This window comes from Equus asinus, chromosome 25, assembly GCF_041296235.1.
Source record: "Equus asinus isolate D_3611 breed Donkey chromosome 25, EquAss-T2T_v2, whole genome shotgun sequence".
In the NCBI taxonomy this organism is placed as follows: Eukaryota; Metazoa; Chordata; class Mammalia; order Perissodactyla; family Equidae; genus Equus; species Equus asinus.
The window spans coordinates 47,513,738-47,539,474 of record NC_091814.1 but is presented as its reverse complement, the minus strand read 5'-3'; the positions used below and the strand labels follow the sequence as shown (position 1 = coordinate 47,539,474).

At 35.7% G+C, this 25,737-nt stretch overlaps 1 protein-coding gene across 7 annotated transcripts in view; it reads left to right on the top strand.

The window, feature by feature from the left end:
• Positions 1–25,737, top strand: part of RABGAP1L (RAB GTPase activating protein 1 like) — a 668,256-nt gene that overhangs the window by 412,289 nt on the left and 230,230 nt on the right. For all 7 annotated transcript variants that reach the window (XM_070498037.1, XM_070498036.1, XM_070498038.1 and 4 more), the window contains one exon: positions 1,336–1,479. In XM_070498037.1, coding sequence (XP_070354138.1) covers positions 1,336–1,479 — 144 coding nt within the window. The remainder of the gene's footprint in view (positions 1–1,335; positions 1,480–25,737) is intronic.

The window sequence follows — 25,737 nt, the reverse complement described above, 5'->3', positions numbered from 1 at the left end:
CATTGATGTGATCTGTCAGGAGATATCTTTAGATAGGTTTCTAAAAGAGGGAAGTGAAACCAATAGGAAACTGAAAGACTAGAACAGGGGAGTGGAAGATGGACAGATTGCAGTGAGGTTAAGGATAGCTTTATTGGGAGAAGGGAATATAGGAGGGTAGAAGACCTTAAATGTGAAGAAGAAATAAAGGAGAGGAAGGGTGTCAAATGAACTGTAAGCGCAATGACAGATGGGCATTGAGGGGAAAAAGACTGTGTAGAAGAATCTGGTTACTATGGACATGAAAAGCAGTAGGCGCCTTTTAGAGATTTAATTCTTTCAAGTAAATATTTGGGATTATTGATTTTTTTTACCTTTCATTTACCTTTTATTTACAAAAGTTTATATTTTTTCAGAGGTCAGTATTCTTAAGAGCTTTGAGAGTCAAATAAATGATAAATGAATAACAAGTTTGTGGTACTGTGAAGGAACCCAAACACACTTTTCTGTGGGCATTTTTTGTCTGTTAACTGGATGACCGTTTGGACACCCCTTTTAAAGTACCTGATGGACACATTTGGGTGCTTTTCAAAGAGCATCTTGTGTAAGAAGCGAATTTTTTATTTTTTGGTTTTCTGGTCTGTTTATGAAAACAAAACTAAAGTGGGGTTTTTTACATATCTTTGCCTTTGTCTTTCGGTTATGGGAAGAGCTATGCTAATGATTTTTACTTTGCCTTTCATACTGTTGAAAAGCATTTACTTGTTTATCTTGGGGAAAAAGATAAAGCTAGCATAAAGGCATTTTTAGAAAACATCCAGTTTCATACTTTATACACTTGCACAATTTCTGTACTTTGCTATTTTTAATGTGTCAGATTTTTTAAAGTTTGTGTTTTGGGCTTTTCTAAGTACCCCCAAAATATACTACAGTGATATCATAGAACCCAGATGATGTAGATATTAAATGGTCTCCAAAGAAATGGTATGTTTCTTTCCTGACTAGTTAGGAATTGAACTGTGAAGGGGAGTGCTGTGACTTGACCCTGAGTTGTGATTTCATTAGACTACAGGTGTTCTATCAGAGCAAACATTTCCCACAAAACAAGAACAGTCAAGTGAGCAAGGGATGATCTTTGTTATTTGTCCATAACAAGTCTGTCTTTATTTTCCTTGATTCTCTGTTGTATCCCCAATTCTTCTCTCCTGTCATCACTTCTGTGTAGTTATATATCATTCAACAAATGCTATAATAAATTGAGAGTGATCGTAGAAATCTTGTCATAAATCGCAGTTGTGGCAGGAAATAAAGATTCTTCAGTGTTCCTTCCTCTCAATTTTCCACTTTGACTTTTAGGAGCAGTTACCGGACCTGCACAGCCATTTCTGTGATCTGAACCTGGAAGCCCATATGTATGCATCCCAGTGGTTTCTCACTCTGTTTACTGCCAAGTTCCCGCTCTGCATGGTCTTCCACATCATTGACTTACTGCTTTGCGAGGTAGAGTGACTCCCATTTCTCACCTAACAGCAGAGAAGATAGTTTCTAGTGAAAATGGTTACAGTTTTCTTCATTTTCTTTTTTCCTGTGACATTAAACCATAAATATTGACCAAAATTTCTATTTGAATTTTAAGTAAAGACTATTTTAATTGTAATTTTATTATTTGTGAGAAGTGAAAATATTAAGGCATATATAATTCCTACAAAGAAAAATGAAGTAATTAAGTTTGTATAATTACATTCCTAGTAAGCCTATATCTGTGTAATAAAGTACTAGTAATATAAATGACCTTTAAAGTTAAATAAATGAATTTAGAATCAGGTATTTTTAATGGTAATGCAATTATACTCCAAGAATGAATATAAGTGAAATGAAATTTTTATAGTAATTAAATCCTCAGTTCATAAGCTATCTCTTTGTATATGATGTTTGAGACTTCTACCAGATGATAGAGAAGTGACAAACTAAAGCTTCCATATCATATATTATATTTTTATACAGTGGAATATTTCAAAAATTAGTTTGCAAAATTCCTTAGTATCTAAATTTGTTTCTTTCATTGTTTTTAGTTCCTTAGATGGCTACATTTACTGTATTCTTTTAAAGAATAAGCAATATTACACAAACATACGTCATATACTGCCCATCAAAATGTTTCCTATTACTTTCGCAGTAATAGGAAAGTTACTGGATGAGAATAATTTTTTCTATTGGGGATATAAATGTATGTAAAAATATAGCTGTCTTAAATTAAAAAGCTAGTAATCAAAAGTATAAGCTGAATATAATCTAGAGAGTTTTGTATTATTGTGTTACTTTTTTTACACAAAGTTTCCTCTTAAAAGACTAACCATTTTCATCACACTAGGAACTAGAAATTTAATTATAGAGATGAGATTTTAAAAGATACAATGTATAAGCTGTATAAAGCATAGCTATTATTTCTCAGGCTACCACAGCAATAACTATTTTATATGCAAGCATAGCTGAGTTTTGTTCTTCAAAGGTTCCAGTCGGCAGTTGTACAATATTTGAAGGTTGCAGAGCAGCTTGTAAGCATGTAAGATTTTTAAACATTTGTAACATATTTTGATAAAGAAGTGTTGTGTGACTTGCTGAGGGTCACAGAATAAATTCCCAAATTCTGAATATATAACAGCTAGAGAACCTCATTGATAACACATCAATTCTCCTATTTGCTTTACTTACAAATTAGTTTCTAAAATGCCTATCTAAAATTACCCTGAAAGAATGCAGAATTACAAGCTAAAACCTTATTCAAAGTCAAAATGCTATGATCACAGTATACACAAAGCAAATTTAGGCATTTGTACTAAAAACTCTACTTTGCCTGATTGTCCAAAGTGGTGTGGTGAACAGTTCTGACTCTTCTAATTTAGTGCAATACTCTTTGAAAGTAAAAACCAAATTTATATCTTTGAGTTCTTTAATCTTATAACAAGATAATACTAAAAGTTAGTTTTGATAAATAAATATTCATAGTTCTCATTCATTGTATAATGAGCCAAGTTTAGTGTTTCATCGTATTTATAAAAATAGGAAAGTAGGGGTATGGCATTTTGACAGTTTTATCTTTATTTGTAGTAGGAGCTTGCAAATCTTCATTATCATTGCTTCACGTTTTTTTGCTGAAAGAGATTATCTAGTTTCATACGAGATTGGTTCTATAGTGTTCATTATAGAAATGAGAGTGAAATTAGTATACTTAATTATACCAGTTAAATTGGATTTCTTGGTCACTTCTGGTAGAGTAGGGCTGTTACCTTTAGCACACTGGAATGATGGCTTTCTAGAATAGTCTCTACCTGAATGGTGCTGTACCTGACATTGGAGCACTGTCCATGGGTCTTCTGGAACCCAGATTCACAATTTCTCAGGAAATTTCATCTTAGAGATACTTGAATTTCTAATGTCAGTTGCTAAGAAAATTAGCAACATTTATGGTAGGGAAAAGAACCGTTAATTTATAAGCCTTCTCATCACTTGTCAACTGCAGTTCATAATCACAATATTCGAAACATCTTAATGCTCATTAAAATGAATAAAAGCATCATGGATGTTACTTTCCCTTCCCTTAAACCTGTACTTTGTAGCTGTTTGAGGAAGTTGCACAGCTTCCAAAACATGGAGTAGGTTGTAGTCACAGCATCATGGTAACTAGGGAAATAAATGACAACTTCCCTTAACAGAGTAAAGCAGCTTTCAAAATAAACTTGATTGGGAACAATATTGTAGCGTGCTTCAGGATATTCATTCTTTCCACTAACTCATCTTTGTCAGAGGATTGTTTTGCAAAGGAAATTTTTAGATAAACTTTTATTTCCTGCCTGTCTGTGTTTTCTCTTTGCCCCTTTACTTCTTGTAGTTAATAAAATATTTATATCAAAACCAGTCTTTTATATGTGATAAAATATTTTAAAAGAAGAAATGGTAACATAGTCTTAAATAGAATCATCTGTGGGTGTTTGTTTTTGTCATATTTTCTCTTTTTTAAGAAAACAATTCAAATCCTGAAAGTTACAAATTAATGTTTAGTTACAAATGGAAGGCTAGGAAATTCTCAGATGGAAAAGTGTTGATTTTTCAAAGTTCATCATTCTGACCAAAAAAATTATTTTGGACTGCAGAGTGTTTTGTTCAAAGATCCTATTACAAAGTGAGAAAGAAGAACATTGAGCTCGAGGCTTCACTCCTAGAAAGCATATCATCATTTCATATTTTCCTAAGCTATATGCTGTTAAGGATTTCTTCATTCATCTTGAGGTTAAGAATATGAAGTTAATTTAGTAGCAGAAAAGGGAAGAATTTTAGTAGACTTTGGCAATGCAGTATGAATCAAAAACTCCTGGTTGTTAATAGTTTTATTTAAAATGTTTATTAAAACTGAGTATATGGTGACTTCGGTTAATTCCTTCATTTAGTCAAGATGGATGGCAACAGGATTTGAAACTAGAATTTCAAAGTACATTTTCTCATATTGAGATGAATCAAACTCTCTGTAGATTGTCATTTATCCAATAATTGAAATGAAAATTATTTTTTTCAAAAAGAACAAAGCCTTCCTTTTTGTTGTCTGCCTCTATCTATGTGGAGAGATAGGAAAAAGGCTAAAGGTACTAACAATTATAGTGGAAATACTATGCTGTTAACCCACCAACAATAAAACATTGCTTTTTAGAGAACTTTTTATTGAAGAATTACATAATGAAAGAAAATGTGCAAAACTTAGTGTAAAACATGAAGATTTTTCACAAAGTGCACATACTGATGTAACAAGCACCCAGGTGAACAAAAGCAGAATGTTATCTGCATTTCAGAACCCCTCCTCCTTTTCACTGCCACTCTAGTCACCACCCCTCCGGAGAGTAATCTTGGAATAATTAATAATTGTAAAGTGGAATCATACAATATGAACTCGTTTTTGTCTAGCCTTTTCATTCATCATTGTATTTGTGAGATTCATCTATATAGTTGCATCTAGGCATGGTTTATGTGTTCCATTGTGTGAATATACTCCAATTTATCCATTTTATTGTTGATGAGCATTTGGGTCGTTTCCAGGTTAGGGCTATTATGAATAGTGTTGCTGTGAACATTCTTGAACTTTTCTTTTGATAAATATGTACGTCCACTTCTGTGGTGCACATCTGGGAGTGGAATTGCTGGGTTAGGGCATCTATATGCTAGGGTTTAGTAGATGCCACCAAACAGCTTTCCAAAGTATTTTGAGCATTACCTTTCAAGTTGTTTTTGTTCAGTAAAAGTCTTCCCTGTGATTATGGGCAAGTTTTTGTTTTGTTTTGGTTTGGTTTTTTTAGAGGGCAGGTCATGGATCAGATTAGAGTTTATGAATACGGGACAAAATGAAACTCACTGGTGATTCAAATCATTCACTTGGTCTCTGAAGTTGTATGCAGATGGAGACTAAGAACTGGATCTAACAGCTGAATCACTTTTGTGCTTATGTGAGAGAAGTTACCCTGATGGGGAAAATTCAGCAATGTATTCAGCTATAGAAGAAGCAACATAGAGACAGTTTACCATTGGAGTTAAGATAGTTGGCGTTTTATTTAACCCTTCCCATACCATCTTGTTACTTTACCTATGTATGTCTCAGTTTCTTTCTCTGTAAAATGAGGCTAACAATGCCTATTCCCCAGGTTTGTTTTAAAGATTAAATGAGATTATGAATATAAAGTGCTTAGCACTGTGCTTGCTACATAATAAATATTCAGTTAATAATATTACCCTCCATTCTGCTCCAGTTACCTGTATAGCCCTTTTAGTTGCTTCTCAGTTTTTTCGGTTAACTAGCTGATCTCGGAGGTTCTTTTTTTTTTTTTAAAGATTTTATTTTTTTCCTTTTTCTCCCAAAGCCCCTTGGTACATAGTTTTGTATTTTTTAGTTGTGGGTCCTTCTAGTTGTGACGTGTGGGATGCTGCCTCAGCATGGTTTGATGAGTGGTGCCATGTCCACGCCCAGAATTCGAACTGGTGAAACCCTGGGCTGCTGAAGCAGAGCGCGTGAACTTAACCACTCGGCCACAGGGCTGGCCCCTCAGAGGTTCTTAAGAGAGTGTTAACTAGCTGTTGGTTCTTTAATACCCTTCTAACCACCTTTATGTCCCCTCAGTTGAGATGCTTCTTTGCTAAAACCAAAATTTTAACTGTTGATCTTAGTGGAAATTTCATTTTATTTCCTTTTGACTAGTGGTTCAAGTAGTTCTCCAAAAGTGCTTTTTTCTTCCACAGTCTTTCAAAAAACATAAGGAAAGTAGTATTTTTTTTTTAGTCTTGACAAGATAACTGACAGCTGGTGTTTGAAGTTGACTCTTTCCAGATAGTGTAATTTGTGGAGTATCAAATATATTCAGCTTTATATAGTAACTTGATATTTCATGAAATTTAGGGAAATCATTGACCCTTCAAATTAGAAGTATATTTCCTGCCTCTCCTTTCTTCTTAGGATAATTTAAAAAAATGACGGTACTACAACATGTGATTAAATACCACCAAGTATAATCCCCCTCTCAAAGTAGTAAGCTGTTGTCTGAAGAGTAGATTCATTATGTAGTATTCTTACTCTTTTTTTTTTTTTTTTAAGATTTTTTATTTTTTCCTTTTTCTCCCCAAAGCCCCCTGGTACATAGTTGTGCATTCTTCGTTGTGGGTTCCTCTAGTTGTGGCATGTGGGACGCTGCCTCAGCGTGGTCTGACGAGCAGTGCCATGTCCGCGCCCAGGATTCGAACCGACGAAACACTGGGCCGCCTGCAGCGGAGCGCGCGAACTTAACCACTCGGCCACGGGGCCAGCCCCAGTATTCTTACTCTTTGCCCTCATTTTGCTCCCTCAAACAGTGATATGCTGAATTTTTTATTGAGATATAATTGACACATGATGCTGTGTAAGTTTTAGGTGTACAATATATTGGTTGGATACGTTTATATATTGCAATATGATTGCTACAGTAGAATTAGCGAACACCTTTATCAAGTAATATGTTGAGTTTAAAGTATATTAGAATGCGCTGATATAAAGAAGATTAAGAACGTAAATATAAATTTTTCTGAAAACTTCTAGAGTAATAATTGACCACAAGAGTAGGAAAAAAGTGCTTGTGCTAACCAATGAATACAGTATAGATTATTTTAAGTTTTACTTATCAGTAGAAATCTTCAGGACTAGAGAACAAATCTTGTTTCTGGACCCTAACTTCTTTCCCACCTACAAAGGTATTTATGATCCTCACTTCAAATGTTTTACAGCTCTTTCTTGTGTTTTCATTAATTTTGGCATTACAGAAAGAGGCAGAAACCTTAAATTAAAATGGCAGAAACATTGTGCTTCCTGTGACCTTTAGAGAAATATTCATTCATTCATTCATTCATTCAACAATCATTTATTGAACTCCTACCAAATGCTTGGCACTATTGAAGTTTGTGGATACAACAGTAAAGAAAAAGCGGCTAAGACTCTTGCCCTCATTAAGTTTTTATCCTTGTGAAAGAGAGAGACAATAAACAAATGACTAAGTAGAATATATAGTATATGAGAGTGTTAAGCTATGGAGACAGATGAATGAACAGAGATGTGGCAGATCTTAATAGTGTCTTTTGACCATTGTAGAGAATTTGGGTTTGACTGGACTGGGATGGGAAACCACTGGAGAGTTTTGAGTAGCGCGCTCTGATGTATGTTTTATCCTGATCGCTCAGGTTGTGTTGTTGAAAAAAGACTGTGGGAGCATTCAAAGGGGGAAGTGGGAGACCAGTTAGGAGGCAATTGCAGTAATCTGTGTTGCTTCGACCAAATTAGTGGCAGTGGAGGTGGTGAGAAATTGTTGAATTCTGGACAGATTTCAAAGCTAGAGAGAAAGGACAGGATGTGCTGCTGGATCATGTCGGGTAGGTTTTATTGATGACATGTTTTCATTTGATGTGGTGGGAGGGAAGGATGGCTGCTTGTTCAGCTCCTGTGCTTCAGGGGGCATCTTGGAGACAGATGATGTTGTGCAGTGACTGGGGAATCTTATTGTTACATACTTTTTTCTGGCAGTGCTTGGCTTATAATTTCTCTGCAATGTTTCCTCTAGAAGCAGGTTTTGGTACCCTTGGAAACATGTAAGGTCAATATTACTACCTTTAAGTAAGAAATGTAGAAGATGGAATAATTATGAAAGATGATCAATGGGGGAATAAGCATGTCAAACATAGTACTTTAAAATACAGGTACATGTTCACTGCCAAAAATAGGGGTGGCATTTTGTTTCAGTAAAGTCAGACCCACATTACTTTGAAGACTCATGAAGACTTTATGTACTTTGAACCGGTTCAATAACCCACAGTATTTAATTGTTGCGTGTTTAGTTCTCATAATCAGAGCAGTGATTACTGACTTAAAGTTATAGAGTGACAGATTTTTCTCCAATAAAAATATTTCAGTTCATTATGAATTGGAATAACTAACATTACTTTATACACACACACACACACACACACACACGCTATATATATATATATATATATATATATATATATATGTAGTATTTTTTGTTGCAGAAAAACTCATAGCAGTTAAACTGTATATACATGGATTGAATAAAATAACTAAATATCTTCTGTTATTTTTATGATTAAATATTTAAAACATACCAAAAAAGCATTAAGACATACAGTGAATTCCTATATATCTACCTCTCTGGTTGAGAAATAAAACCATAGCAGTGAAATTAGCTTTGTATGTTATTATCTCTTCCTGACCACACCCTCCTTTGCTTCCCTCAGAGGAAGCGTTATACAGAATTCAATGTTTATCATTCCCATTCATGTCTTTGTTTTTATTACATATGTGTGTATCTCTGGGCAATTCATAATTGAACATATTTGAAAGATATTGTGCTCACTGGTTTATCAAGTCCACTTCCAAAATAGGTCTTGAAGCCTGTTTTCTGTCTCCAACTCGGTATCGTATCCTATTCAGTAACCTCCTAACTAGTCTTTCCACTTAACCCCCTGTCTCTTTTATCTCATTATTCTCCATAGCATCTAGAAGATTTTCATAAAACATGTATCAGATCATGTCACGTCTCTGCTGAAAAAGCCACTAAATAAAACTCATGTTGTTTCACTTGGCCTGTGATCTTGCCCTTCCTTTCTCCCCAGTGGTATCCTAGGGTCAGTCTTTCTCTTACTCACTGTACTTCAGCATTGGCCTTCTTTTAGTTTCAGGAACACTTAAGATCAGTTCAAGTTGAAAACGCTTGTATATTCTTTCCCTTCTGCCTAGAATGTAATCCTTTCCAGCTAACTCCTTCAGGTCTAAGGTTAAATGTTACTTCCTCTAAGGAACTTTTCCTGATCACCCATTCTTAAGTAGGTCCATCTTTTTACTCTCTCTGATGGCACCCTGTAGTTGGTGGTTATTATTTACTGTGTATCACTTTTGAAGTGCCTGTTTCTTCCACTACATTTTAAATTTCTGAAAAGAGAAGCCATGTCTCTTTTGCACACTACTGTATGCCTAGTCAACTTGTAGACACACAAGAAGTATCTGTTGAAGGAAAATAGGAGTGAAGACTTAATAGACAAAATTGTTTTTACTATCTTCATTTAAATGTGTTTATGAAATCATACAGGCTGAAAAATAGCTTTGCTCTTGAGTTTTAAGAGAAAAAATAAGTTAATATCTTTAGGAATTCCTTTTGTTGTAGTTAAGATATTTTAAGAAACAGAACCCCAGACATAGTAGCTCAAGTACAGTGAGGTTTATTATAAATATAGAGGGAATCCAGGAAATGATGAGTAAGTAGACCTCAGAAAGGATAGGTGCCAAAGAAACTCCAGGCACTCATATCTATTCCTCCCTATCTCTGTCTATGAATTGGATGTTCTCCCTTCTTTCCTGACCTACTTCTCTTTGGCTTTGTTTTGCACAGGGCCTAAAATATCTCAGAAGGGTCTGCCATCACCTTTCAACTCTAGTGTCAACAGCTCTTAGCAGTCTTCTTAGATATCTTTTAAACAAAATTCTTGAGGGATAACTTAATTTGCCTACATAGTCGTAGGTTAGAGATACAGGTCACCTTAGGTTACCTTTCAATCTCTTGTCCAATATGCTTTGGTAAGGGGTAGCCTTGGGATGAGTCACATGACCTACAGCCCACTCAACAAGAGCTGTCCATGGAGGCAGATTTTCTGAGAAGGGTCACTGGTGGATCTGGCACAACAAAACATTTCTAGTGTGCATATACCTCATCGACTAAAATTCTTAATGTTGCCTCCTTTGAAATTTGGCATTTGATAAATAATATTTATTAAATAAAACTCTAATCCATCTCAAAAACAACCTATATATTATCCAGCCATAGATATTTATTTAATGAGAATGAGGAGTAGCACAGTTTTAGTATAATCTTAAAAATTATGGTCCTCAGGGTTGAAGTGATAGCAATGTTCCAAGTCACTTTCATGGTATGATTTTTGCAGGTAGGGTTTTGAGTAAACGCAGCATGTGATTTTGATCTATGCAAATTATTTTAATGATTATCTACAAAACTATATAAAGTATTTGAATGCATCTCATTGTCTTGAAATTGGATTATGAAAGCATCTTCTAAGTAATACTGTATTAAGACCTCCACTGCACTTATTTGTAACAACAATGTATAAATTGTTTAGATTGTTCAGTAGAGAAGGAACTCTACAATACAATATCTCTTGGAAGTAGATTGAAAATGAGAGCTTGTTTTAGAGAGTAGGTACTTGCCTTCACCATCCAGTTTTATTCATATCCAATTTTTGCTGATAAACTCTCAGACTTCTCTTTTTAAGTCTCAAAGATTTGGGACAGGATACTGTCAGGCTTTTCTGGGGAGTATTTTTGGGCCACAGACTGTACTAAAAGCTTTACATACCCTGTCCCACTTGTTACCTTCTGCGAACATGCTGCTGCCTTTCACCTTCCTTACCTTCTAAGTTCGCCAACTTACAAATAGTTTTTTGTTTTTGTTTTTTTAATTCACACGAGCAGTAGCATGATTGTTCTTTTCTGTCTCTATAGCAAACAGACCAATAGTCTTTGCTTCTCTTAAGAAGCCCCCATTATCTACTCTCGTTTAAAGGTTGGACTCTTATCAACTCTCAGCATCAGTTGAGGTCTCTCAGTCCAAGACTCTTGACCTCATTTCCCCAATGTTCCTTCTACGGTCGAGCAGAATACCACCATTAAATGGCTTCTTCGGATGCTCCTGATATTCTTCTCTAGCTTCCCTTTTCAGCTACTTTACCATGAGCATCCATTGTTTGGCGTTTTTAATCAAACAGTGGTTTGACTTTTTCATCATTTGCCCAGGGTCTCTTAATTATCTCAAGACATACAATATCCACTACCAGTACTAGAATTGCTGATTGCATTGGTTAAAAAGAGGCATAATAGGACCTTCTGGTCTCCTGCTTTTTGGATTGTCCTATGATGGTTCTCAGAAGCTTTTGTTTTTCAGAAGTCCCCTTGACATTTTGCTTCTTGTCTGTGTCCTTGTAATATAGCCCATTTTGCTCTTCTTTGCTGAGGAATATTACCAGGATAATTTCCATAATTGACTAGAACAATTTCTTGCATGTTCCAATGGCTCATTGACCTATTGGATTGCGGCTTGGACTGCATCACAGTCTAGTAATTGTTTCTTACTTAAGGCATTTAGTGGTCTTGGTCTAGTTGTTCTCCATTATCCCAAAGAAGTAGGTACATACTGCTTCTGACTAGTCGTCTCGTTTATGCTAATTGACAGATAGGCATTTTGTCCACAAGAATCCGTAATACAGGGCCAGCCTGGTGGCGCAGTGGTTAAGTGTGCACATTCTGCTCCGGCGGCCTGGGGTTTGCCTGTTCGGATCCCGGATGCGGACATGGCATCACTTGGCAAGCCATGCTGTGGTAGGCGTCCCACGTATAAAGTAGAGGAAGATGGGCACAGATGTTAACTTAGGGCCAGTCTCCCTCAGCAAAAAGAGGAGGATTGGCAGCAGTTAGCTCAGGGCTAATCTTCCTCAAAAAAAAAACAAAAAAAAGAATACTTAATACAGAGAAAAATTAGTGCATTCCTAGTATTCATAATCTCTCTTTGCTTTTAAGTGTATTTAAAAGATCATCTATTATTATTAATATGTGACTCTTTGTAAAAGGATGAAAGATAGATATCCAGCAGTGCTGATAAAACCTCTAATTTAAATGCTCTTTTTTCTCTTAAATACAAAGCACATTTTATCTAATAATTAATAAGCTTTCAACCTGAAAAGTAAACAGTTTAAAATAAGTGACTATGGGTCGAAGCTAATAGTGCTGAACATATTCAGATACCATGAGTTAACCTTGAAATATGTGAAATTTTCAGGCTTCTAAAAAACAGGTCACCTTTAGAAGACAGATATTACTTTGCCTATTTACCTATCTAGAAATATGATCCAGTTCTTGTTCCACATCTTATTTTTTTTCAAAAATCATTATAGTTTCTTCCTGTTTATGTCTGATAATGCACCACGTTGAAATTTGACAAATATTCCTTGTTCTGTGAGAGTCTCTTTCTTAATATTAGAAGAGCATAATGATACAGTCCAATACTGAAAGAAAAAAGAAGTCTCACTGTTAGCTGATCAGTTAAACCAGTGAGTCTTGAAAGATGTGTAGAGTAATTCTTTTCTCCAAGCTCAAGTTAACTGTTGTAATCCACACAGAATTCATCTTTTATCCATATCACCTGCTCCTCAAGAGCAACACCTGCATCTTTTCAGCACCCCCATGCTTCAAGCAACCGCTCTGTGAAGCTTCCTCTCTCTTTACATATTTCTCCAGACTCTCCATCTTATACCTTCTGCTTTTATTCCTTTGCCCTATCGTCTTTCGTCTTCTTCTTAAAGGGTTTTTGGCCTGGGTTTCAGTTATTTAGTTTCACCTGATTTTACCCTGGAGAATGTTTCTGATCCAAGTAGGCTAAAAAAGAGAGTGAAAGAAAACAGCTTGCATTGGCCCTCAGGATCTACTCTATACAGGACAGTCAGACATTTCCCTCTACCAAGATGACTACCTGATGGCATGACTTTGTTATGAAGAATCCCTACCTGATTTCTCTTTTTAGGTTTGTATTACAAAAGACCCCCTTCTGTTATCCTGGGTCAGTTTGTGCCCAGTCCCAAAAGAAAAAGCAAAGATGTGCTATGCCCCAGGAAGAGGATGAGAGAGGAGGAAAAACTCTGTCCTGGCTCATCTGATGGTCCAATTGGATTTTACCCAGTTCTTAACATTTAATAATCCCATCCATTTTTGAGACCCTCAGTATAATTTATCATCACATACTGTTCTAGTGACAGTAAAACATTCCTCTAGGTATAACAGGCTGAGTATGAGAATGGTGGAGACCCAGAGCAGCCTACGTGAATCCCTTTTTGGGAGGTAGGGAAGGACAGGAGAGAAGATTATGGTGAACCTACAGCCATGGCTAATAAGTACATGCGTTTCCTCAGGTAGAGGGCCAACTCCTTCCTTATAGTGCAGTCTTATTTTCTGAGGCCTTCTACCGCTCTTTAAAATGACTTTTTAAAATTGTGCCAGCTAACATTTTTTTTCCTGTGGATTTTTCTCTAAGAAATGTGAGCCAATTTAATATTATTGTTGGTAATTAAAGATAAATTTAGATTTTATCTGAAATTTACCGATAAACCTAAATTATGTTTTACCCACCATATTAACTCTATTCAACTTTTGAATCTTTACTAGACTTGATAACAAATAATATTTTGAACTTAGTAGAGTTTCACTCCCTTTACCTGATCTTCCAAGTCATAGAACTACTCTTAATAAGTATCTGTTAAATCTTCGTAAGTTCAAGAAAAGAGCCTTGAATTTTATCTAGCTTTTGGATAAAACCTTTGAAAACATTGTGTTGGTTACAACAAAATAAAAGAAATCAGAACTTTTCTTTAATGGGTTAATTTAAGGATTTCTTTAGACTAGATATGGCTAACTCAAATGCACATAAATAAGTGAAATAGGCTAGGTATAACTTAATCCTGAGTAGTGGGGACTGGGATGAACTGAGAGTACATGCTCCATGTAAAGGAACTCAAATTTAGCAGTTGTAAAGATATCATATGGCAAATAGAGTTCATCATAAGACAAAATTCAGCTAAAGATTGTAATTTGTGACCTCTGATTATGTAACAAGAAGAAATTTTATTCTTTTGAGGGAAATGTGGATGTGGTAAGAGTAATTCTAAATAATGATAAATAAATTAATATATTTTTATTTTAGAAGCCCATATTACAAAAGATGTGTTTGTAATGGTTATAAATAAGACAGATTGATAGAATAAATGTAGTTATGCTTCAAGGCACAAGCCAGTATTTCTCAAAATATGATTCATACACAGCTTTCATCAGAAAGCTACTGATGAGAGATGCTACTTCAAAACTTACTACAAAGCTACAGTAATCAAAACTGTGTAGTAATGGCATAGGTATAAATATATGGATTAATGAATTAGAATTGAGAGTTCAGAAATATATATTTATGAGTAATTGACTTTTGAAGAGGGTACTAAGACAATTCAATAAGGAGAAAATAGCGTTTCCAACAAAGTTGCTGGGATAACTAGATATTGACATATAAAAGAATGAACCTGTACCACTACCTCAAACCATATATAAGAATTAACTTAAAATGGATCAGAGGCCTAAATGTGAGAGCTAAAACTGTAAAAGTGTTAGAAGAAAACCTAAGTGTAAATTTCCATGACCTTGGATTTAGACAATGGTTTCTTACATATGACACTTAAAGTACAAGCAATAAAAGAATGAATAGGTAAATTGGACTTCAAAATTAAAAATGTCTATGTAAAGGACACTGTCAACAAGTGAAAAAATAACCCACAGAATGGAAGAAAGTATTTGCAGATTATATATCTGATAAGGGATTTCTATCTAGAATATAGAAGGAACTCTTACCATTCAACAACAAAAAGACAGATAACCTAATTTAAAAGTGGACAAAGAATTTGGAATAGATATTTCTCCAAAGAAGATATACAAATAGCCAATAAACACATAAAAAGATGTTTAACATCATGAGCCATCAAGGGAAGGCAAATTAAAACCACAGTGATATACCACTTCACACTCACAAGGATAGCTATAATCAAAAAGATGGACAAAAACTAGTGTTGGTGAGGCTGTGAAGAAAATGGAACCCTCATAAATAGCTGGTGAGACTGTAAAATAGTACAGTGACTTTGAAAAACTGTTTGGCAATTCTTCAAAAAGTTAAAAATAGAGTTACAAATGACCTAGCAATTCAACTCCTATGTATATACCCAAGAGAGCTAAACACAAAGGTTTACCCAAAAAGCCTGGAATGGTCATGCTAGTGTCATTCATAATAGCTAAAACGTAGACACAACCCAAATGTCCATCAATTGGCAAATGAATAACCAAAATGTGGTAAACCCATAGAATGGAATATTATTCAGCCACGAAAAGGAATGGTATACTGATACATGATACAACATAGATGAACCTTGAATACAATATACAAAGTGAAAGAAGCCAGGCAAATCTACAGACACAGAAAGTAGATTAGTAGTTGTGAGGAGGAGGAGGGATTGGCGAGTGACTGCTAATGGGTACAAAGTTTCTTTTCGGGGTGATGAAATGTTCTGGAATTAGATAGTGGGGATGGTTGTACAACCTTGTGAATATACTAAAAACCTCTGAATTGTACACTTTTTTAAAGGTTGAATTTTATGATATTGAATTATATCTCAATTCAAATAATAAGGGAATTGGGGAGTGCTTGTTAATCACTCAGATTCTATAGATCCATCTTAGACTCAGGATTCTTTGAGGATATGACCCTAGAAATCTGCATGTTTAACAAATACTCCCAAATTTTTAAATTTTCCAAAGTTTAAGGAATGTTGATTTAACAGTTTTTTGTACTTATACATTGAAATGTGTTTGCGCTAAAGAATACGTGCTTTTTGATCATTTTAATCATCAACAGTAGCATAGCAGAGTTACTAGGGAATGACTTTCTGTCCTGGATGGTAGTTATTGAATTATATAGGGATAGTCTTTTCTCTGGAGGATTGAGAAGAGTGGATGGAGAGGCAAGAGATAGTGCACTTTTTCATTTCTTAGAATTCATTATATTGGCAAATTCTAGGAAGTGAAATCCAAGGTAATAAATTCAGGGAAACACAAAACTTAAGGGAAACACAGCAATGTTTCTGTGGTTGTGCTCATTCTGGGGTAAAAACCTGGGTCTGTTGATTTTTTTCAAGGCTATTTTGGTCAGATATTACCGTGGGCCTATCAACAAAGCCAAGTTGACAGAGAACAGATGAGTGTTTTAACAGCTAAACTTCCTCGGCACTAGTATCTGGATCAGATTTGTTTCACAGAAATACTGCAGCAGGACAAATTGTGATTAAAAATAGGCAGATCATTTTATTTCATGAAGATTTTGGCAAAGAACAAGTTGGAACCTTTTAGAGTTAGCAGTTGCCAAGCAGAGAATGGAAGATGAACCTGCATTCTTCCAATACAGACTATTTGGGGGCCTTATTTGGATTTTTACTTTCACTAAGTTAGAAAATGATATATGGTCATTAATAGTTTCCTATATATTAAGCTTAAAATTCTCTCTTGAAAATCTAAAACTTCTCCTTTTCCCAAAGTATCAAAGCTTTTTAAAAATCAGATTCACAAATACCATTTTTTGAAAAGAGAGGTGTGGCTTGATACTCAATAAATTCTTCATGGTTGATATCAGGCACTCTTACTTTGACTAAACATATTTCTTTCTTTGACAATAAAAATAGATGATCCAGCCTAAAATATTCTACACTTATATGAATTGTTTATTATAATAGTTTTGTTGTGTGTAAGCTCAGTAGCATGCTGTAGAATAAACACTTTGTTCAGTTAGGGTGTGGGAACATGAATGTGATTAGCTTTTCCCACTTGTTATCTCATGCTCTGCTAGTAGTGTTAAAGCTAACAGGAGTCTTCTGTGCCTCAACCTGAAGGGGGTGCAGGGTTTCTGTTACCAGTCTTTCTTTCAAAATATGGAACTTCAGACGCTTGTTTGTAGTCACTGTGTACAAACAACCCAGGCTGAGCCCTAAGCTAACTTTTATTGTGCTCTGTTTTAGGCCAGTCACAGTGCTTGATGATGGAGACAAAGAGCTAACAGATATTTTTGGAAGGAGGCAAGTTGGGGTGATCAGATACAAATAAGATAGAAAGACTCTTGTATTATATTGAATCATAGTAATTTGCCATTTTTTTTTTAAAGATCTTATTTTTTTCCTTTTTCTCCCCAAAGTCCCCCAGTACATAGTTGTATATTCTTCGTTGTGGGTCCTTCTAGTTGTGGCATGTGGGACGCTGCCTCAGCATGGTTTGATGAGCAGTGCCATGTCCGTGCCCAGGATTTGAACCAACGAAACACTGGGCCGCCTGGAGCGGAGTGCACAAACTTAACCACTCGGCCACGGGGCCAGCCCCAGTAATTTGCCATTTTTTAAGTCAAAAATTATTGAATATTGGCAATTTCCATGGTCAACCTAGTATTATACTAAGAATCATCATATAGAGATGAGCTCTTAAGAACAAGGAACACCCGATCCAAATTGGGGGAAGTCCACTGTTCAATCCCAGTATTGCTGCGCCATAGTAGTCACTATTTATATAATAAATGAATGAAGTCCTCTGTGATATCTTTTTGACACATTTATTGAGTTTCTATTATGTGTCTGATATTCTCGCAAACTCAAAGCTTCTTTAAAGATGCATATCATATATTAAAAATTCATTTTTGAATTTTGTATTTTGCTCCATAGTAGAGCCATAGCTGTTTTAGTATGAATATTTTTTTCTTAAAATATTCAAGTAAAAATTGTTTGTCCAAGGAGATGTAGCATATTTGCTTTGGCTTTTCCTCCCCTCACACACAGCTATCTGTACCTTGGAGTTGGCATACCCCAGTTTGGAAAGCACAGTTATATAAATGGGAAGTTATGGAAAGTTTAAATGATGAAACAGATGTTTAGAAAGGTAAATATGAGAGAGCTAAGATAATTGCGTTGTAATATCAACTGACATATATTCAATGAGAATTAAACATTGAGAATGAATGCTGACCTCCAAATTGGAAAGCAAGAAGTAAAACAGTCACTATTTGCAGATGACATGATTTTATATATAGAAAACTCTAATGACTCCACCAAAAAACTGTTAGAACTAATAAACGATTTCAGTAAAGTGGCAGGATAAAAAATCAATATACAAAAATCTGTTGCATTTCTATACACTCACAGCGAACTATCAGAACAAGAAATTAAGAAAACAGTCCCATTTACAAATGCATCGAAAAGAATGAAATACCTAGTAATAAATTTAACAAAGGAGGTGAAAGACCTATACATTGAAACTATAAGACTTGATGAAAGAAATTGAAGAAGACACAAATAAATGGAAAGATATTTTGTGCTCGTGGATTAGAAGAATTAATATTGTTAAAATGTCCATACTACCCAAAGCAATCTACAGATTAAGTGAAGCTCTATCAAAATTCCAATGGCACAGAAATAGAGCAAACAATCCTAAAACTTGTACGGAACAACCAAAGACCCTGAATAGCCAAAGCAATCTTGAGGAGGAAGAATAAAGCTGGAGGCATCACACTTCCTGATTTCAAACTATATTACAAAGCTATCACAATCAAAACAGTGTGGAATGGCATAAAAACAGACACATAGATCAATGGAGCAGAATACAGAGCCCAGAAATAAACCCATGCATATATGGTCAATTAATCTATGACAACGGAGGCAAGAATATACAATGGGGAAGGGACGGTCTCTTCAACACCTGGTGTTGAGAAAACTGGACAGCCACATGCAAAAGAATGAAACCAGACTACTATTATACACCATACAAGAAAATTAACTCAAAATAGATTAAAGACTTGAATGTAAGACCTGAAACTATAAAATTCCTAGAAGAAAACATAAGCGCTAAGCTCCTTGACATTGGTCTTAGCAATAATGTTTTGGGTCTGACTCCAAAAACAAAGGCAACAAAAGCAAAAATAAACAAGGGTGACTATATCAAACTAAAATACTTCTGCACAGCAAAGGAAATTGTCAACAAAATGAAAAGGCAATGTATTAAATGGGATAAAATATTTATAAATTTTATATTTGATAAGAGATTAGTTTCTAAAATATATAAAGAATTCATACAACTCAAGAGCAAAAAAACAAACAATCCAATTAAAAAACGGGCAGAGTACCTGAATAGACATTTTCCAAAGAAGGCATACACATGGCCAACAGGCACATGAAAAGATACTCAGTATCACTAATCATCGGGAAAATGCAAATCAAAACCACAATGAAATATCACCTAACACCTGTTAGAATGGCTATCATCAGAAAAACAAGAAATGAGTGTTGGCGAGGATGAGGAAAAAAGAGAACCCTCATGCACTGTTGGTGGAAATGTAAATTGGTGCAGCCACTACAGAAAACAGTATGAAGGTCCCTCAAAGAATTAAAAATAGAGCTACCATATGATCCAGCAATTTCACTTCTGAGTATTTATCAGAAGAAAATGAAAACCCTAATTTGAAAAGATATGTGCACCCCTGTGTTCATGACAGCATTATTTCCGATAGCCAAGACATGGAAAGTGCCCATCAATGAGTGCATAGGTAAAGAAGATGTGGTATATTTCTATGATACAGCCATAAAAAAGAATAGAATCTTGCCATTTGCGGCAACGTGGATGGATCTTGAGGGCATTATGCTAAGTGAAATAAGTCAGAGAAAGACGAATACCATATGATTTCACTCATATATGGAATCTAAAACAAACAAAACAAACAAGCTGAGCTCATAGATACAGAGAACAGATTGGTGGTTGCCAGAGGAGAGAAGATTGGGGGGTAAGCAAAATGGGTGAAGGGGGTCAAAAGGTACAAACTTCAAGTTATAAAATAAATAAGTCATGGTGATGTAATGTACAGCAAGGGGACTGTAGTTAATAATACTGTATCGCATATTTAAGAGTTGCTAAGAGTGTAAATCTTAAAAGTTCTCATCACAAGAAAAAAATCCTGTAATTACATGTGGTGATGGATGGTAAGTAGACGTAGTGTGGTCATTGTTTCATAGTGTGTACAAAGTTGAATCGTTAGTTGTACACCTGAAACTAATATAATGTTATAAGTCAATTATATCTCAATAAAAAAATAAGTTAAAAAAATGAATTCTGACATGTGGATTGTGGCTTTTACAAGTCTATCCTTTTGCCTTTGTGCCTTTTATCTTTTGCAGTAAGTATACATTTAAGATTATGTGGTATGCCAAATTGCCTAACAGTACTACATTTTTGTGGAGTTATGAGGGAGGGAACACATACAATGTATGCAAAATTTTTAGATTAGATTTTCTTTTATAGCCTTTTCTTTGTTGTGGTTTCTCATATTTGAGGGGAAAAGAATTCATAGAATACATTAGTTAGTGTGTTGCATTATGTCAGCAGGATAAGTGGTTTTTAAAGCTTGGGTTATTAAAGGTTTATTTGGGGGTCTAAAAGGACTCATGAGTAATTTACTTTCAAAGGCATTGGAAAGAGTGAAAGTGGATGACTGTCTAATTCCAGGCATGAATATGAGACAGACTAGTACTTAAGCAGTTAGGAGGATGCCAGGAAAGCCAAAAGATGAGCAGCATATGCTTCCAGGTTGTTTTGAAGGGAGGCTTTGTCTTTTGTCTCCGGAAAAATAATAACTGATAGCTCATCAATTAAACATCTAGGAGACCAGAGATACTCAGTAAAAGGAATGTCTTATTCATTCATCCAATCATTCATTTACTATTTAATAAATATTGAACACTTAGTATGTCCTGACACTGAGCTAGACCTAATAGATACCATGCTTAATAGAATAGACATTTTCTTTGTATCCATGGAGCTAACAGGCTGATGGGAAGACAGATAATAAATACGAAAAACGTATATGATTATACATTATAATAAATGCTATGAAGGGAAAATACAAGCTGCCTTAAGATTTTTTAATAAGTAAACCTATTTTAGATTAGGGTTTCAAGAATGGTTTCTCTGGGTGAGTGACATTTAGAATTGAGATCTAAGAGATGAGTAAGAGAATTCCCAGTGATGAGTGGAGGTAATACATGTATGAGGCTTTTGGGTGGGATGAACTAAAAGAAAGCCAGTGGGGCCATCCCGGTTGTGCAGCGGTTGAGTGCACACGTTCCCCTTGGGGGCCAGGAGTTCGCCGGTTCAGATCCTGGACATGGCACTGCGTGGCAAACCATGCTGTGGTAGGCGTCCCACATATAAAGTAGAGGAAGATGGGCACTGATGTTAGCTCAGGGCCAGTCTTCCTCGAAAATAAATAAATGAATGAATGAATGAATGAATGAATGCCAGAAATTCTAGAACACAGAGAGCAGTTGGCCAAGACGTTGGTGGACCCAAATAATACCAGAGTTTGGCAGCCACGTTGAGGAGGACATGGGATTTCATCCCAAGTGCAGTGAGAAGCCATCGAGGATCCATAAGCATGGAATTGCATGGTTTGCTTTAAGTGTTTCACTGGTGACTATGGCTGTTGCGAAAGCGTTGAAGGAGGATAAGGAGATCAGGGAAACCACTGAGGGACTACTGCCCATTTAAGAGCTAATGGTGGTTAGCAGAAAGTGTCAGCAGAGGAGACGAGTGGTGGGGGATGAATTCATATTTCAGAAAAAGAAGCCAGGGTTGCTGTTAAGGGCATGATTAAGGATTGGGGGGCTCTTCAATAGATTCTGACAGATCAATGAGAAAAGATGAGGTAGGGGAGAATAGGATTGGACTGGATCAGAAAAGAACACCTACCTAGAGCCAAGAGTATTTGTTAAATGGATTTTCATTTTTCCTTTATTTATTGTTTGGACCTAAAATGTACTTGTGCAATTGAAGGTCAGAGCTAACTGTAAGTTAAATGCTTAAGAAGTATTATTGCTGTATTTTATCCAGGAAAAATACCTGTCTGGGACAGTGGAAAACATTACCCTCTTCCCCAAGCACTACATACTTAGTTTAAAGGTTGAGAAAGGAATATATTGCAGGAAAATTTTCATGAGTTATTGTTGGTTTTGTTTTGTTTTGCTTCTGGAAACATGATCTCCTTTTTCTCCCCCACAAGTTTTTTCTTTGGAAAATAAGAGGTTTAGTGGAATAGACACTTACAAATTGGAAACATCAATAATGTGTACTCTTTTACATCACTTTTTATTTTTGTCTTTTAAACTCATTTTCTTTCTATAACTTTTTTTTAAGATTTTATTTTTTTCCTTTTTCTCCCCAAAGCCCCCCAGTACATAGTTGTATATTCTTCGTTGTGGGTCCTTCTAGTTGTGGCATGTGGGACGCTGCCTCAGCATGGCCCGATGAGCAGTGCCATGTCTGTGCCCAGGACCCGAACCAACGAAACACTGGGCCGCCCGCAGCGGAGCGCGCGAACTTAACCACTCAGCCACGGGGCCAGCCCCTCTTTCTATAACTTTTACAGAAATTGTGTATATGAAATCTCTTTTCCGTCTTTGAAAAAGAGACAGTCTAGGGGCCGGTCTGGTGGGGTAATTTTTGAGTTTGCGTCCTCCGCTTCGGCAGCCCGGGGTTTTACTGGGTCACAGAAGAGAAGGGTGCATACTCTACCGTGTTTTGATCTAGCGCGCCTCCTAGGTTTTTATTCTGTCTGGGACAGTGCTTGGGAGTATGTGGAGTCACAGAAAAAAATTGTGATTTGATTTGGTGGTAAATTGTATAATTCTGTATGAGCTGTAGTTGACAGTACCACAAATTCTTTATTGATTGAGGTCAGTTTTGAAGATATGATAATTTTATGATCCTTAATTTATATATTAAATTTGTTTGTTTAGTAATTTGGCACTTTGCATTTCCCTTTTGATTTTATTCTTCTAGAAATCTTTACTAGTTTGGGGTTTTCATGTTAGGATTAGTAAAGCCATAAGCTCTATTTATAAACTGATTTGCAGCAGATTTTTTATAAATTAGGATGCCTCTTTCCTTTTTTATTTTCTCACACAGTTTTTGATCAAGGCTGGATCTAAAGTAACTTAATCTACAGTGAATTTTCAAAATGAAGTCTTTTAAAGTATCTGTCACTGTTATACAGCTAATTAGAAAATTTGAGTTATTTTTGAAAAGATATTAATTTTGACAGTTTGACCTTTATGACTTTTTGTCATTCTTTCACTGACGCATGGTGCCATCTGCTGTTTGTGGGAAGTAGATTATATTTTGAATCACTAGGCAGAATAGATATATAATGTCTAAAAGAAAAATGCAAAAATAAATGAAATAGAACAATGGAGAAGTGTGGCCGGTTTGAAACTTTGTAGTCTATGGTTTAATTGCTTATTTTTTATGTCAAATCATTAAAAAAATCTGCTTATCTTTAGTATTTACATGAATCACAGATTTTATACTCATTATATTGTGACTTAATTTTGTTTTCTTGCTCATATATTTCACCTTTCTTCTTAGAAAAGCACAGTTCTTGACCCAGAGTAAGTAATCAGTAAACATTTGTTTGTTTGGTAAGTCTCACTTGGTTTGTTTTTTTGTGACTATACTGGGCACCTCTTCTGATGTCCTTCTCCTGATCAGTGGTGTAGAAGCAGCATAGGATTTGGAGTGAGAAAGACCTGGCTTCCCAAGGTAACAGGTGTACAGACTGTGCAGCCTTGGCAAATCATTTCTCTTCTGACCACTTCTGTTTCTTCCTCTGTAAAAAGAAGATAATAATATCCATCTCTCAGGGTTGTTGTGAGGATTGAATGAGATAAAACTTATGCCTAGCACAGTCCTTTCCTTTCATTAAAATGTTATTATGTTCAGGTTCAGTGAATTTCCTTTTTATCTTATTTCAAAGACACTTTCGTCAACAGTCAGATTTTTTAAATTGTAAAATCATAAACTCTTCAGACTGGAAGGAACTTTAGCAAGGAGGTCCCAAATTGTAATATGCATTTGAACACTTGGCAATCCTATTTAAGCCAATTCAGATTCCGGTTGGTGGTTCTGAGATATGGAACCTGAGAGTCTGCACAGCTAACTCACTCCTGGGTGATGCTGATACTTCTTCCGCTGAGCACACTTTCTGTAACATGGCTTTAGAAAACAACAAACAAAAAAACTTGTAAAGATCCCGGTTTTGCTTCTCAAAAAGTTAATCTCATGTACCATTGTCAGAACTGCATTTCTTTGTACAGGAGAAAAAGAATCCAGAGTCTCTCCCCAGAAGACATTGCAGACTAATTTCTTATATTTCACTTTCAGCAGTAACATTGTTTAGAGAATTATCTTCAAGACCCAATCATTTGTTGCCCAAGCATTACAACCTCCACACACTGTAACCTCCTGATACTGAATTGGAACCAATTCAAAATTTAACTACAACTTTTATTTCTATTTGTAATTTGTTACCCATTTATTTCCCTTTAAAAATTCATAGCATTAAAAAATGAAAAGCCAAACAAATTAGTTCTAATAACTTATTGTAAATTCTAGAACAGTTACTTGACTCAAGACCTTTTTTGGTGAGTTGAATATACCGTGCTTCTCTCTTATTGTTTGGATTTCCCCCCATGCTGGTTGATTGTATTTAAATGTGAGTACTCACATGTCCAGTGCACCCGGGGTGGGTTCACCAGGATATGGTGTATATCCCCATACTCACCGAGAAGGAATGCCTTTGATTTTACCCAGGCATAGAATTGTTTACACCTGAGCAGTCATCCAGCCCAGTCACACAATTTCAGGGTCCTAAAGGAAATTAAAACAGGCTTAAAATAAATTGTGCTTGGGGACATATGAATTTGATTAAAAACTAAAAATTATGGCCTGGGGAAAAATTTAATTGGCAGAACCTTTTTTCCAAATTCAATCTTAAGTAGAACAACAACATTGGCCTTCCTGCCTGCCTCCCCTGAGGAGGCCCTCAGGACATCCTGCTTTACCTAGTGCAGCTCACTGCCCTCGGAGGCATTGCTGTGACACTACTAAAAGGTCATGAGGGCCACTAGCAATTGTGTAGTCAGATTTCACTGTCATCCTATCTGCAGACACTCAGATAGACTTCTAAAAGGACTGTTTGTCCTGTTGTTTAGGATGTCTAGAAAATGAGCTTTCTACTTTGGTAACTTTTTCAGGATTTTTAATTCTCTTGCTTTTTCAACACTTGTGAAAAGTAGATTGCAATGCTTTTTGAGACAAATATTTTTTTAAAGGGGAATCCATAAAACGAAACAAAAACCTTTATACCCTACATCTCCAACGTGAGAATTTTCCTTTCCATACCATTCCTGGCTGTCCATCTCTATTTTTATTCATAAACTCACCCTCCATTTAAGATTGCAAGATGCCTCCAGTCTTAAAAAGGCTAGATTCTATAGGCATATTCTGTATGTGAGTCTTGGTTTCCACACTCTGGTCTGGTAATGTCACTGCCTTGCTCGTTACATCTTCTGGTGAACCAGAACGTAAAACAGCCACCTCTCTATAGATCTGTGCAGTCTGCTCATAATTTGAAACCAGAAAATCGAGTATTTCTACTGTATTCAAATCACAAAGAATCATGGATT